Raw genomic sequence first — 17,140 nt, forward strand, 5'->3', positions numbered from 1 at the left:
AATTATTCTCAGCTTAGTAAAAAGACACTTTAGCCAATATGGAGATACTAAATAAGGATTCAAAGCAATTGATGTATATATCCTGCGCCACCTGAAAAAAAATATTATATATATAAAACAGTAGTAATGTTGAAAGGCAAAACATTTTGCAGAATGCGATGTAGATTTAATTTTAATGTAGGGCATACTTACTATAGAATAGATTGTGGCGTAAGTCCAGGACACTGGAATGGAAAATGCTGTCTTTGATATCTTTTGAGTTCACAGACTTCTTAGAATGCATTTCTACAGCTAGAGGTTATAATACAGTAATAACTAACCTGTCTGTTTTGCTGGCCCTCTTCATGAAACTGAAAAAGTATGTCATGCACTTGTCTAATTAATATTTTAGCTGGAGCAGACCATTTCTTGTCAGAATATCTGCAAGGCGAAAAGTGATTTTCTTGTTTTTTTGTAAGATTTTATCTACCTATCTACCTATGACAATGGAATAATTTGGAAAAACTAATGGAATTTATAGCAACCAGAATCAAGTTTGAACGTTTTAACTTTTCAGTATTTTGCAGAATAAAATTTAGTTTATCAAGCCTCACTCATCCTCATCTATTTATTTTTTTGTCAGAAGTCACTGTTCACTGATTTAGTGCCTGTACATTTGCTGAAAATGTAAACTCACTCCCTGCTGCTTCCAAACAGTAAAGGAAGTTTAATGGGTCATATCATTGCTACAGTCTGGGGTGGGAGGTGGGTGAATAGAGTCTACCATTTCACTGTCAGCATTACAGCAACAGTTCAGAGACTGAAAAATATTGCTACAGACATTTTAAATACCTTTATTTTAGAAATATATGATTTAACTTTACTTATTGTATGCGGACATTATGCTCAAATTCAGACATTCTTATTCTTTCATTCTGTTACCTTCGGGGTTCTTAAAAATATCACTAAGCATGGTATTTGATCATTTTTATTTATCTTTTTGGTGCACCTGCTGTATGTGAGAACAAATTAATCTTCTACTACATTTCAGACCCAGTGTGAAATATTGCAAGATAAAAGACACTTTATAATGTTTAAAACTTTTCATTCTCCAAATGTTTTGATAATATGAATAAGTAAAAAATAAAATGCATACATTTACATAATTTTAAATCTTATGTTTGTCTGCAAAGCAATCTACACATCTCTGTGTTATTACATATGTGTGCTAGCTATGCTATGCCCTTTAAATAAATGTTATGCTAATAGTGTTTTAATCAAAATGGGGTCGGTAGTGAAGAGGCTAAGCGTAAGCCAGGTTCGCATTTCACATTTTTCCTTAGCCCACCAACGGTCCACCCCAAGTTGTGTGAGGGAAATTGTAAGCAGTTTATTTTTTAAGAATACATTTTTGAAATGAGCTATGATTTATTTCGAAAACATAAGAAAAACTTTTGTAAACGAGTCCAAAAGTTAAATACAGCCTTTAATTCATATTTCAAGAATAAGATAATTAATATTTAAGGGAAACTATAGAAACAAACTAGTTTTCCTGGCACTATACCTTCCCCATCTGTCAACCCCACCTCTCCCACCCGTGGTGCAGAAGGGGTTATTAACCCCTTCTGTCACTTACCTGGGTCAAGCGCCAATGTCCCTCAGCACTGGCTCAGCTTCACCCACGCTCAGCACCGCCTGACGTCGGCGGGGGAGACCTAATGCGCCTGCGGGGCAATGGCCGCACTCGCATCATGATTTCCCCATAGGAAAGCATTATTCAATGCTTTCCTATGGGGATTCCGGTGACACTGGAAGTCCTCAATGCATAGCGTGAGGATGTCCCGTGTCATCTAGGTGACCAAAAGTTGCCTATCCACCTGGATGTCCCTCTAGTGGCTGTCTGGAAGACAGCCACTAGAGGAGGAGTTAACCCGTGCAGGTAATTATTGCAGTTGATAAAAACTGCAATAATTACATGTTCAGGGTTAAGAGTGATGGGAGTTTGCACCCAAACCACTTCAATGAGCTGAAGTGGTCTAGGTGCCTACAGTGTCCCTTTAAAAGGGCACCTGGACAATCTGAATATATACACCATCATAAAAAATAAATAAAGTTTAATATGACAGCTTAGTTGTCTGGTTCCTAAAAAGGTATACTTAGTTTATTGCCTTACTCTGTTCCTCAAAGTGACAAACAGAAATTCTATTTGTCTTTTACAATTCCATATTCCTCTACTAAGATTACCCATATCCACTGATCTAGAGTCCATTGTTGCCAATCTTATTATTGTGTTGATATTAGGTCATTTTTGATTATCATATCACTTCTTTGAAACTTAAGTCCATTTCACGTGCTATATCAGAAGCTTTAATGCAGATACTAGCTTTAATGCAGAACGTGTCAGGGGGCACTACTAATAAGCACACACTATGGAAAAGATTTATACAAACACAAAAATTGCTGATATTCTCTGACAAAGTGCTAAATAAGGAACCTTCTAACATGAAAACAAGTAGATTATATTTCTGATAATAATAATAATAATAATAATAATAATAATGTGTTGTGGATAATTGTGAAATATATGTTATATTAAATTGGCATATATCTTTGAAAATTACATTAGGCAGTCTATCAATCAGTAATCAGTTAAGTAATAAATACTCAGACTATTTATCAACATTGGAAGGCTAAAATGTGTTCATTACATATATTCAATACATAATTACATGTAAGACAAGGTGCAATTAGCAACGAGAATCTATTCGTTTTCTGTTTCTAAGTGACTGCACGGTATGTAGTTACATGCAATCTGTTGAAGCTATCAAAATAAAATGTAACTATCCCAATTTAAATGATACTCAGTATGCTGTCTTGACCTTTTCAAAGAGTTCTTCTTTAGAAGGTGTAACAACATATGATTGCATCCTCCTAAAGCAAAAACCTCAAGAATAAATTAACTGTGATGGCAAATCAATGTCAAGTCTTATCTATTTAAAGTAACAGGCAGGTCTTTTGTGTATTTGTTTCCAATATACTCTAAGTAAAATAACCTGTGTTCAATGCATAATTTATGGTGCAAGAAAATCCCCTGTTGCTATGTCTCTGGGTTATACCCGCAAAGAATCAAAAAAATTAAAAAAATCTAAATCTCTACAGATCTGAGAGTGCCCCATTCTGTATCTGATGTTAAAGGGCAGTAATGTGTTACTTCTTCCTTTTCTATCCAAGGTTTTGAGAATAGCATGCACTGCTAAAAGAGCCCCATTCACAAAATGACCAACAGAGATCCATTCACAAATCTGTGAACAGAATCTCACTCACAAAGCTGGGAACAGTCTGTGAATAAACTAGTCCTGTAGAATTTTCAGGGAGTACTTTTTCAGGCTGTACTACCATTAAGGTTCTCCAAAACAGGAAGGGCCCCAGCCCAGAAGAATCCAGTGGAACCAGAAAATCAGTTTGGGCACACCCAATAGTTTCTTCAGCAGATAGAATTTATTGTGGAGTACAAAGAATTAAAGGTACCAAAAGACAAGTAAAAATGGCGCTAAAATTAATGTGTACAGTACAATATAAAAATAAAGCAGCACTATATATCGTGAAAAAGCTCCTCTCACATAAAATACAAAAAACCAAAAATAAAGTGCGCTGTGCCTTTAAGACCAATATTAGTGAATAATTCACACAAATATTAATTAACAATAATGACTTTTCAAAGGTTATATGACGTGCACTGTGCTCAGAGGCGGCTCTCTAATTAGGCGGTTTAGGCGGCCGCCTAAGGCCTCGCGCTGGCTGGGGCCTCGCGGCCGCCTAAACCGCCTGTTGTCAGAGTGTGTCAGGTCCTCGGTCAGTGACCGAGGACCTGACACCAGGAAGGGGCCCGGCGGCTTGCCCGGTATGCCGCCGGGTGCGAGGCCCCTCCTTGCTGCCAGGCCGGCCACCGCAGACACTGGTCTGCAGCTCCGCAGTGTGCAGAGCTGCAGACCATGTGACTCGCGAGAATTGGCCAATCAGAGCGTTGCCGCGGGTTACCACGGCAACGCTCTGAATCTCGCGAGATTACACGGTCTGCAGCTCTGTGGAGCTGCAGACCGGGAGCAGGGGCCACCGGACCACCAGGGAGCCCACTGGACCACCAGGGAAAGGTAGGATCTCCCTCCCCATCACCCCCCACCAAACTCAGGCTCACCCCCGACCACCATCACCACCCACCACCACCCTTAGCCTCACCCCCACCACCCTTAGCTTCACCCCCCACCACCATCAACCCCACCACCCTTAGCTTCACCCCCCACCACCATCACCCCCCACCACCCTCAGCCTCACCCCCACCACCATCACCCCCACCACCCTCAGCCTCACCCCCCACCCTCACCATCACCCCCCACCACCCTCAGCCTCACCCCCACCACCATCACCCCCACCACCCTCAGCCTCACCCCCCACCCTCACCATCACCCCCCACCACCCTCAGCTTCACCCCCCATCACCCCCACCACCCTCAGCTTCAACCCCCACCACCATCACCCCCACCACCCTCAGCTTCACCCCCACCACCATCACCCCCCACCACCCTCAGCCTCACCCCCACCACCATCACCCCCACCACCCTCAGCTTCACCCCCCACCACCATCAACCCCACCACCCTCAGCCTCACCCCCCACCCTCACCATCAGCCTCACCCCCCACCCTCACCATCACCCCCCACCACCCTCAGCCTCACCCCCCACCACCATCACCCCCACCACCCTCAGTTTCACCACCCACCACCATCACCCCCACCACCCTCAGCCTCACCCCCACCACCATCACCCCCACCACCCTCAGCCTCACCCCCCACCACCACCATCACCCCGCACCACCCTCCGCTTCACCCCCCACCACCATCACCCCCACCACCCTCAGCCTCACACCATCACCCCACCCTCAGCCTCACCCCACCACCATCTCCCCACCCTCAGCCTCACCCCCCACCACCCTCAGCCTCACCCCCACCACCCTCAGCTACACCCACCACCACCATCAGCTTCACCCCCCCACCACCGTCACCATCACCCCCCACCAACCTCAGCCTCATTCCCCACCACCATCACCCACCATCACCACCCTCAGCCTCACCCCCCACCACCCTCAGCTTAACCCCCACCACCATCACCCCTCCCCACCATCACCCCCACCACCCTCAGCCTCACCCCCACCACCCTCAGCCTCACCCCCACCACCCTCAGCTACACCCACCACCACCGTCACCATCACCCCCCACCACCATCACCCCCACCACCCTCAGCCTCACCCCCACCACCCTCAGCTACACCCACCACCACCATCAGCTTCACCCCCCCACCACCGTCACCATCACCCCCCACCAACCTCAGCCTTATTCCCCACCACCATCACCCACCATCACCACCCTCAGCCTCACCCCCCACCACCCTCAGCTTAACCCCCACCACCATCACCCCCCACCACCATCACCCCTCCCCACCATCACCCCCACCATCCTCAGCCTCACCCCCACCACCCTCAGCCTCACCCCCTCCACCCTCAGCTACACCCACCACCACCGTCACCATCACCCCCCACCACCATCACCCCCCACCACCCTCAGCTTCACCCCTGCCCACCCTCAGCTTCACCCCTGCCCACCCTCAGCCTCACCCCCACCACCCTCAGCCTCACCCCCCACCACCCTCAGCCTCACCAGACCCCATAACCCCCCACCACCCTCAGCCTCACCCCACCCTCAGCTTCACCACCCCTCAGCATCACCCCCGTCACCCTCTCAGCATCACCCCCCACCACCCTCAGCATCACCCCCCACCACCCTCAGCATTACCCCCCACCACCCTCAGCATCACCACCCTCAGCATAACCCTCCGTCACCACCCTCAGCTTCCCCCCACTCACCATCACCCCCTCCTTTTCACATCACCCCCTTCTCACTCTCACATTACCCCCTTCTCACTCTCACATTACCCCCTCTCACTCTCACATTACCCCCTCTCACTCTCACATTAGCCCCCCCACTCTCACATTACCCCCCCACTCTCACATTACCCCCTCTCACTCTCACATTACCCCCTCTCACTCTCACATTACCCCCTCTCACTCTCACATTACCCCCTCTCACTCTCACATTACCCCCCTCTCACTCTCACATTACCTCACTCTCACATTACCCCCCTCTCACTCTCACATTACCTCACTCTCACATTACCTCACTCTCACATTACCCCCCTCTCACTCTCACATTACCCCCCTCTCACTCTCACATTACCCCCTCTCACTCTCACATTACCCCCTCTCCCTCTCACATTACCCCCTCTCACACTCACATTACCCCCTCTCACTCTCACATTACCCCCTCTCACTCTCACATTAACCCCCCTCACTCTCACATTAACCCCCCTCACTCTCACATTACCCCCTCTCACTCTCACATTAACCCCCTCACTCTCACATTAACCCCCTCACTCTCACATTAACCCCCTCACTCTCACATTAACCCCCTCACTCTCACATTAACCCCCTCACTCTCACATTAACCCCCTCACTCTCACATTACCCCCTCTCACTCTCACATTACCCCCTCTCACTCTCACATTACCCCCTCTCACATTACTATCACCCCCTGCTCCCTCTCACATTACCATCAACCCCCCGCTCCCTTTCACCATCACCGTCCACTCCCTCTCACCATCACACCCCCCGCTCCCTCTCACCATCAGCTACCCCATACACATAGGGTCTCAGACAAAAACACAAACATGCTCACAGAGACATACATTCACACACACAAGGATACTCTCTGTCAGACACACTCTCAGGCACAAACACAGGTAGACAGTGCGTCAATGTGTATATGTGACACTTTTTTGTTAGTGGGGCCTCATGTTTGCGTTTCGCCTAAGGCCTCATAAAGTCTAGAGCCGCCTCTGACTGTGCTTGAATACTATAAATCAAATAAAGTGATATGAATATCACATACATATGTGATATCTTAAAAGTGCATTAGTAAAACACATAAGTGCTAATTGAAAAATAAACTCACTTTTAAAAGTTGCTTCTGTTGACAATTCAGTGATATACTCAAAGAAAACAGAAAAAAACTCATAGGGCAATATGCATAAAATTCAAAAAGAGAGACTGTGATGGATTAGTGGGCAGATCTGATGAAGCCGAGCACGTCGGCGAAACGCGTCATCACGCTCTGACGTCATTACGTCCAACGGCCGTAAGCCCCGCCTCCCGGAACAAGTGTGAGAGATAGCAGCCCTGAGAGCCTGAAAAGGACCCACGGAATTGTTTGGGACTATATCACACCGGTGAGGAGAAGGACATACAGCCAGACAACTACTTTTAATGATTGGAGTGTCTAATAAAGGATTTTAACTACCATCACAGCCTCAAGCCTCTATATACCAAGATGCCTATACAGTTCAGAGCAGACTAAATTGCTCTACTCTTGTGAGTGTTTTGATTTATAATTTCAACATTTTGAATTTTATGCATATTGCCCTATGAGTTTTTTTCTGTTTTCTTTGAGTATATCACTGAATTGTCAACAGAAGCAACTTTTAAAAGTGAGTTTATTTTTCAATTAGCACTTATGTGTTTTACTAATGCACTTTTAAGATATCACATATGTATGTGATATTCATATCACTTTATTTGATTTATAGTATTTAAGCACAGTGCACGTCATATAACCTTTGAAAAGTCATTATTGTTAATTAATATTTGTGTGAATTATTCACTAATATTGGTCTTAAAGGCACAGCACACTTTATTTTTGGTTTTTTGTACAAAGAATTAGACAACGTTTTGGCTCCCCTGACCCTTTGTCAAGTCCTGTGTATAAACTAGTAGCAGCTCTGGTATGGCTGGCATTAGCTAACTCAGCAGTACCATTCATCAGATGAGTGAAAAATATGTACTTCCAATATTACATTCCAAAGACTAAAATGAGTGGCTCCTGATTTGTGGAGCAACTTTCTGGTTTGGGATGGGACTGTCCATCGGTAGCTTGTGTGTGCAAGTGCAGCAACTTAATTTACTCTAGGTATCTTTGATTTTGATACATTTATTTCTGTATTTTTAAAATATGATCTACATAATTCATTTAAAAATAGGCAACACTAATATAATTTTCAATGTTATCCATTAATGGGGACATTAAGATAAGAAGTATCTGAATACTTTTTTTTAATTCTTGTAGGATGTTCTGGGCCTCTTGGAATGGAAGGAGGAATCATTTCAAATCAACAAATAACAGCATCATCAACTCATCGCGCTCTCTTTGGGTTACAGAAATGGTATCCTTATTATGCACGTTTGAATAAAAAAGGTCTTGTAAATGCCTGGACGTCTGCTGAAAATGACAGATGGCCATGGATTCAGGTAAAGTGAAAAACAGCTATTTCATCTCTCCATATTTAGAAATTATTTTCAGTCTATTCATATATTATAATATCTGCTATTTGCTGAGAGTCATTTGTAAAATAGGCCATGCAAATGTTTATGAAACAATTACCATCATATTCCCTGGGATAATCTCCATATGAACAAACCAAATGAGCTTACTCAGAGATATCATCACAAAAACAGTGAATGAAAAAAATTACTGGAGGTTTTCAGATTCTGTGACATGTGTTAAGCACCTTAATGCATGTCTGAAACAACTGCTGGAAGACAATTATAAAATGAAGAGGCAATACTAGGTGCCCCCAATACTTAAAGTGCATTTATAGTTAATTTATTTATTAAAAATATTAGGAATAATAACTGTGTCCAGTATTATTAAATAACCTAACAATTATGGAGAATTAAGAAGGGAATTGTTAAAAAGGAAATACTGGGAACTCCCATAATAGGAGGTCCCTACATGGGAACTCTGAGAAAACTGAGATAGACCTCTCTCCTCTGATAGTAACCAGAAACAGAGGGAAAAAGAGATCTGTACAGAGACAGGAAAAGGAAGTACTAAGAGACATAGTCAGGTAGGCGCCAAGGGAGAGGAATAGTGTTGGCTGATCACATCAGCTAAAGTCTAACTAGCAGTCAAATCCCCCCCATCAAATCCTAGACAAAAAGTCCCTAAACCTGACTCATGAACTCCCATAAGTTAAAGGTAGGTTCCCCAGAGAAAACTGGTAAAAAAAAAAAAATCCCCCCAGAGGAAGCAAAATGCGTACAGGGCAAGAGCCCATTGAAAACTCAGCCCTAAAGAGTACCTCAGTACCGTGGGAGCTACCACAGGTACCTACCAATAACTGTCAACCCTTCCTGTCAAAAAAAAGAAGACTTATAAAGATAAACACTAAACTAACTCAAAAGCATAATGTGCTACCTAAGTGACAATAAAATAAGAAAAAGCTTGACGCGCGTTTCGGCATGTCTACACGCCGTCGTCAGTAGCAAGTGAAGTGAGCCTTGACAAGCCCGAGCTTATAAAACCCGTATATATTGCTACATTGTTACCAGCTGGAAAGAGACTGCCTCCAATCAGAACGAAGGAAGGAAGGAGGGGGTGTGTGTGTATTCTGGACGTAAAAGTCCACACTCCCTCTGATCAGCTGTAGAATAGAAGTGTATGTATACCTCAGCATTGAAGTGCTGAGAGATCAGCAAAGTGTATGGTAAACTGTGTGAAAGGGCTTCAAACATGTCATCTGGGTGTGGTGATTTGTATCCAAACACACCCTCGTATAGCGTGATTGGTTACACACATGTTTACATATCTTAAACACCCTAGGTGCCTTGGAGTTGAAGTGCCGAGAGATCGGCAAAATGTACAGTAAACTATGTGAAAAAGGATGTCAGACATGTCATCAAGGGGTGGCGATTTGCATCCAAGCACACCCTCGTATAGCGTGGTTTGGTCACACACATGTGTACATATCCTAAACACCCTGGAGACTGGGGGGGGATAGATGATGACCATACTGTATGGTCTATAACTAATAGTGACAAGGGCACAGAGTATGTAACTCACTACAAAGAGGGAAACTAACCTGGTTTCCTAACCCAGTCAAGAAGCTGACCCATAGTCACTAAATATGCCGATCAGTATGGGGGTGCCGATATGAAGAAGGGAATTGCACATTTGTGGCCAAGATAGCTAAAATTAAACAAATATCCAATCCAGCTGTTTTTACTGCTTCTTCCCACACCTCCACAATTCTGTGAGGTGTGGTAATAGTTCAAACTTAACTATTTTGCTACTGCAGCTGAGAAATCTCCCTCTGGTAAATCAATATTTTTCAAAGTTTCTTTGAATTGATTTGAACTTGATTTTGCTGTGTACTGGTCATGTATATATATTTTTATCCTTTTACCCTCTAAAGAGTAGAAGAGTTAGATGCATTAATACGAAATTAAATGTTAGCCTACAGCCCCCAAAATGCATAAATTCAATTAATATAAAAAAATTGAGCATATGCATATAATATTAATGTAATATTAATGAACAATTAAGATATGACTTTACTATTTTATTATAACAATGGAAAATAAGTATGCTGCTTTCATTCTTAAATGTGTAGTTGTTATTCTTTCAAATTGTACTTTATTTAGTTTTAGATACAATAGGATATTACAGACGACGTAAATGATAGAAAGTTAAAGTTTTACAGTCTTCAACTGGCAGATGACCTAAGTAGAGGATGCTGCATTGTTGACATAGTTATTTTTTTTTAAAGCGGGACACATGAAATCCTTCAGGGGCTGTACATCAAATTGGATTTTGTCTCTAGAAACAGAACAGTCTGAATCTGCAGAAATCTTAGCATAACCACATCTGTTTTATTACTGCTTTGGGGCAAAATAGAAAAAAGGCCCTGAAATAATATGATGTTGAACACTACACAATTTTATTGGATTTTAATAGTAAAACATACATGATGGATTTAACAGATGTTCCCATAACCTAGTCTGTCATTCACATGTCGGTTCCCCTCTATGTAAATTGTAAAATATATTGGAACATAAAGAATTAATTCACATGGAATCATACACATGAGGAATGTGCCTGCTATAAACCAGGAATATAGATATATTTAAAATAAAAGTTAGAGAATAGCATTTCACATAGAATCATGCGCATGAGAAATGTACCGACTATAAATTAGGAATATACTATTGATATATTTTAAATACGATTTAAAGAATAAAATATTTATTTAGCTGAAATACTTTATAACTGTGCTGTGTTCAATACGTTTGCTGTATATATCTTATTTTTATGAGCTTTATATGATATTTAACGTTGTTCTTCTATATTATTATTACATATCATATTTTTGTCACTTGTATTGAACTGATTTGATTACACTGTAGGTGTCATACCACCTACAGCACATTGTGGTGGTAATAGGGCAAAGGGTCTGAAGGTGCGATCATTTTTTTTTAATCAAAATGATGTGCTGCTTAATTAAAAATGTATTTCACATGTTGCTTACTGACAGGCCGCAGGTGCAGGCCGGCTTATGCGAATGTGAACTTTCACATAAAGCTTTTAAATTGTGAGCTGAAATAATAGGCTGTGTTGATCTGTGGTGGTTATGGTACATAGAGGGTCCCTTTTAAAAATTGTGTAATCACTTTTTTTTTTAAATAAAATGTTAGTTGTGTTTGAAAGAATCCACTAAATAAATAAAAATATCAGCTCAACTCGTGAAAAAAATGCTAATATACTTGGATCCTCCACTGATTAAGCTACTATCTGGAAATGGCAAACATACAACCAATGAAACCATCACTGACATGGTCACATTGCCCTCCTGGGATGATGCTGGTGCCGTGTATAGACTACAGTAGTTTAGAAGTAATATCTGGAGCCCATAAGAGAGAATTACATTGTGTACCAAAGCTGAAAGCACAACAGTATGACTTTACTAAAAAAGGAAACCATTATCAATAAAGATTGAACGCAGCACCTTAAGAGCTCTTGCAGCTTAATTAACGAGATCACTAATGTTTTATTATGAGACATTCATTTGCATTTGCTCTTTTTTTTTTGTACATTCTTCTAGATAGCATCTTTTAAATCACATTCCTAGTTCCATATTGTATTGAGATTAACCCATAGGGGTTTATTTGAAAACTAGCAAACTGTAGAGAATTGAATTACAAAATATATAATTTAGGTTAAAAATTGCTGATTTGAAAAGAAAAATCCCACTCAACTATTTTTATCTTGCAATTTGATTTTCAATTCATTATAATTTGCTATTTAGTGGAGGAATCTCAGTTTTGAGAAAATATCCGAAAATGACTTTGAAAATACATTTTAGTGCATGCAAGATAAAACCATTTAAATCTAGGCCGATATATTCCACTGCTTTACGCATTTCACATAACAAAAGAAAACATTTTCTTGTTAGCATTTGGAATTATGTAAAGGACGGGACTAAAGGGATATGAATCAGCATCCCAGGAGAAAAAACTGATAACTGAAACAAATGGGACAAAGATGAACTACAAAATATAATTAAGTGCATTATTTAATGAACAGTGTATAAAACGAAATGCAAGATATGATTTATCACATAACTATCATGGGAATAGAATTCAGAGATCAAGTTTATAGTCTAGGAAAACTACATTTATTATAGTTAAAAATAATGGAAAAAAAGTGTAAATTTATTTTGACACATTCTTTGTACCGATACATGAATAACAATTTTCTTCGGCTAGTGGCCTAGTAGTCACAACATTATATTATTTTTATGACTGTGAAGCCTAGAGTGTTTTTATTTAGTAAAGAAGTGTATTAGCATATCCTAAGTGTAGTTGTTTCAATTTCATTAACCCATGAAGGACACATGACGGACGTATTCCGTCATGATTCCCTCTTATTTCAGAAGCTATGTCCCTAAGGGGTTAAAAGAGAGCCAGGATGGGGCGTGGCCTGACCGTTCATGAAGACGGACGTGTGAACGATCAGCTCCGTGGGGACTCCCTGTAAAACAGCGATTATACCAGCGTACAAAGCGAGATCAACCCATCCCTATAAGCGATAAGCCTACCACCATTCTGGGCATTATGGCACAACGCCTCACCAAGAGAACAAAGGTGAAAGAAGCTTCTAATTTACAAATCTCCGCTATGGCCTCATCTCCACGACGCACGCAAGATGGCGCCGAGAGGCCTACCTCACCAGCCTCAAGCTCCGGACGGAGCGATAGCACCTCAGTCTCCCACAGGGATCTCCCTGCCACAGAATCTGCGATTCAGAAGATGCTCAACGGACTGCAAGCATCCCGGCGAGCTGATTTTGCACAACTCTCCAAAGAAATAAGAGCGGAGGTTAATGCATTGGGAGAGCGTACAGATTGTATTGAAAGCAAAACTGAAGAAATCATCACTGCACACAACAATGTCGTAACAGCCCTTGATAACATGGAGCATAAGCTTCAGTCAATCATTACTAAAATTGCCGACCAAGAAGACAGGGACAGGATGAACAATGTCCGTATAAGAGGCATCCCTGAAAGTATAGGCCCTAATGAGCTGAGTGACTATGCCCGCCGGATTTTCCGATTACTGGCCCCTGACCTCCCAGAGTCCGCACTGTTGCTGGACAGGATCCACAGGCTACCAAGGCCTAAACATCTGCCGGTGTCAGCGCCAAGAGATACCATAACGCGGGTACATTATTATACCACTAAAGAAACCATAATGGCTGCCTCTAGGAAGAGCCCGCACCTACCTGAAGAACTCGGCAAAATTCAGCTGTTTACAGATCTTTCGGACCACACGTTAGCAGCTAGGAGAATCTTACTGCCGATTACAAGCGCTCTGCGAGCGGCCGAAATACCCTACAAATGGGGTTTCCCGACACGTATCATCGTGAAAAAGAACGGCGTCGAAAAACACATAGGGAATCTGGAAGAAGGGAAAAGAGCACTGTCAGAATGGAACTTACCTTTCACTACAGGTCCCACAGAAGGCACGATTGCACCCTCTGCGACCAAGTCACCTATGAAAATCTCCCAGGACTGGGAAACACAACGCAGGGATAAATGACTTGCACTACATGGGCCCGGACGGGCCTCATCAATGGATAAATACATCCATCCTTACCCAATGATGCCCTGGACGGGTAACATATAATTGCCTTTATTATGCAGTAAAGTGCCACCAAGGGTAGTGGGATTGAGTAAGGTTAGTGCTCAAGGCGGGCATGCAGGACCCAGGTCTCCCATATTATAACTATGCAAAAGTACACACCCTTGACACGCAACTCACAATGTTCATTGATAAGAGTTAAGGGATGGTATTTTCCCCATGACTATGTGGGGGTGGGCATAATTGTGTTAATGGATCCTTATACTTTGAGACCCACTGAGGCCCGAACATTAAGCCCAGTCAAGAAGGCCTCGCAGTTTGCTCGGTCCTCCGTGGCCACAGCTAAGCCCCTACACTGGTGACCCTAACCCCCCAGTTAACTCCCTTTGAATCCCTAGTCAGTGTCTGAACCATACTCCAGGTTGGTGCAGGCCAGTGTACCCGTGAGACACTGTGAGTTGATATCTAGACATGGACAATTAAACCGGGATAAGTAATGCTGTTTATTTACAACTGTTTATTTACAACTAACCGCGGTTGAAAACTGCACCATATTCCATACGTTTCATATTTTCTTTTTAAATTCTTGTTGTTGTTATGCAATATGATATTTATATCACCTTCACCATGTAAATGTATACCACCGCGCATACTACCCACGACACTGGGTGCATCCCTATGCAAAAGACTCACGTTGCCTCGTGACACACCCAGATGTCGACGGTATGGATATGTTGGCGACTAGATGCGAATGTGCGCCGGGTGGCTGGGCTTACTGTGTACTCCACGCCGCTGGCCTACCTATCTGACACATTGCTGCCAAGATTCACTATAACCTGGGAGGTGCCCGCTCAACCTATAGGAGTTGATCTCCCCTAATACATAGGGGTCCCCCTCTAACCCCCAAAAGGGCTTCAATGCCCGGACAAGCTAGGACTACCGGGTCTCACCCCAGAGACCCTTTTACTGTATATAGTTGGTTATGTTTTCCCGGTTTCCCCCCCCCCCCTCCACCCACCCCTTCCCGCAAGGCAACTATGAAATGCCAAAGTAAGACAATCAAGATGTTTTCGACGCAGCAGAGGCCGCCTTATGCATATCATTTCCAGACCAGTCCGGTTATACCGTGGGTACAGGGTATACTGATCTACATGCCTATCGCCCAGATGCCTACTATCTTCTCTACATCAACATTCCTGAACGACACTAAAGATAGTCTAGGACCTTCTCTGAACACAACATGTCCCTCATCATCCTCTCAGTAAATGCCAAAGGGCTAAATACACCACATAAGAGACGTATGGCCTTATTAGAAGCCAAAAAACAGAAAGCCCATGTAGTATTCTACCAGGAAACCCATTTCCAAACGACCAATCACCCGAAATTCTCCTCCAAACAATTTCCAATCGGTTACCATAGCACCTATAAGACAAAGAAACGGGGTGTCTCCACCTTGGTCAGTAAGGACGTGGCATTCCAACTGGTAAAGAAAATTTGTGATAAAAAAGGCCGCTATCTCCTACTCCAATGTATAATTAATAATGCACAATATACCCTGGTCAATGTATATGGTCCACACACTGAATGTCATACCTTTCTCGCACAACTCTTAGAACTAACGATGGCCTACAAATTTGGAGATGTAATAATAGGTGGAGATACCAACTTCATCCTAGATCAGACCCTAGACACTACGTCCTCCTCCACAATCTCACAGCAAACAACGACTCAAAGATCTCGTTCCATATCACATATAGATAAAGTACTACTCACACACGACTTCACAGATATATGGAGAACTTTATATCCCCTAGACAAGGATTACACACACTACTCCCAGGTGCATCATACTCCAGAATTGACCGTTTCCTTATTCCCTCGATTTTAATTCCGAAAATAGTCAAAGCGGATATTGGCGATATCACATGGTCTGACCATGCCCCAATCTCGATTTCCATAGCCACACAATACCCCACATCTGGGAACCGCACCTGGCGCCTCAACGATTCCCTCTTAAATGACCACGAATTGGTTGCGCAAATCAATAAAGAACTTCATACATACTTTGCACTAAATGATATAGGAGGAATGACCATAGATACATTGTGGCAAGCCCACAAAGCCGTCATTAGAGGACAGCTTATTAAACATGCTAGCTATAACAACAAAAGGAGAACTAAACGTTACATTGATTTACACAGAGAATTAGCCTCACTTACACGAACGAATAAAACAAACCCATCTCACACCACCACCACACGGATCCTGGAGCTACAAAATAATCTGAAAGAGATAGAGTTGGAGAAAACGACTTATCTCCTAACAAAGATGAAATATCAATTTTTCCATGAGGGAAATAGAGCAGGGAAAACCCTGGCTGCGCAACTTAAAGCAAGAACCCTCTCGTCTAAAATTGCCTTCCTCACCTCGAACCAAGATAAAAAAATTACTGACCCTCAAGCGATAGTTGACGAGTTCAGCCAATATTATAGTGGCCTGTATAATCTAGCCCAGACACCAGACTGCCCCCCTCCTAAGCAAACGGACATAGACTTATTTTTGCGTGACATTGACTTGCCTTCCCTCAACCCAGACGAATGTCAGGCTTTAACTCAACCCTTCTCAGAGAAGGAAATACTTACTATCCTCGACAAATTGCCGAAACACAAGTCTCCTGGCCCTGACGGCTTTACGAACATGTATTACCACACGTTTCGAGATACGCTGGTACCATACATGAAGACACTCTTTAACCATGCCCAAAGCGATGTTACAGGCCCACATTTCAACCCTACCAAAACCCGGGAAATCACCGACTCAATGCTCAAATTTTCGACCTATATCTCTGCTGAACTGCGACACCAAAATTTATGCTAAATTGATAGCCAACAGGTTGAGCCCAATACTGACACGTATCATTCACAACGATCAAACAGGCTTCGTTAGGGGTAGGCAAGGTTCTGACAACACTAGGAAAATTCTAAATATCCTCTCACACATTGTAGATCAAAAAACCGAAAGCCTACTATTGGCTTTAGATGCATAAAAAGCCTTTGATAGGCTCAATTGGGCTTATATGATATC

General features: G+C 42.8%; 1 protein-coding gene across 2 annotated transcripts in view; it reads left to right on the forward strand.

The window, feature by feature from the left end:
* Nucleotides 1-17,140, forward strand: part of EDIL3 (EGF like repeats and discoidin domains 3) — a 605,475-nt gene that overhangs the window by 384,311 nt on the left and 204,024 nt on the right. For both annotated transcript variants that reach the window (XM_063453707.1, XM_063453708.1), the window contains one exon: nt 8,205-8,386. In XM_063453707.1, coding sequence (XP_063309777.1) covers nt 8,205-8,386 — 182 coding nt within the window. The remainder of the gene's footprint in view (nt 1-8,204; nt 8,387-17,140) is intronic.

This window comes from Pelobates fuscus, chromosome 5, assembly GCF_036172605.1.
Source record: "Pelobates fuscus isolate aPelFus1 chromosome 5, aPelFus1.pri, whole genome shotgun sequence".
Lineage (NCBI taxonomy): Eukaryota > Metazoa > Chordata > Amphibia > Anura > Pelobatidae > Pelobates > Pelobates fuscus.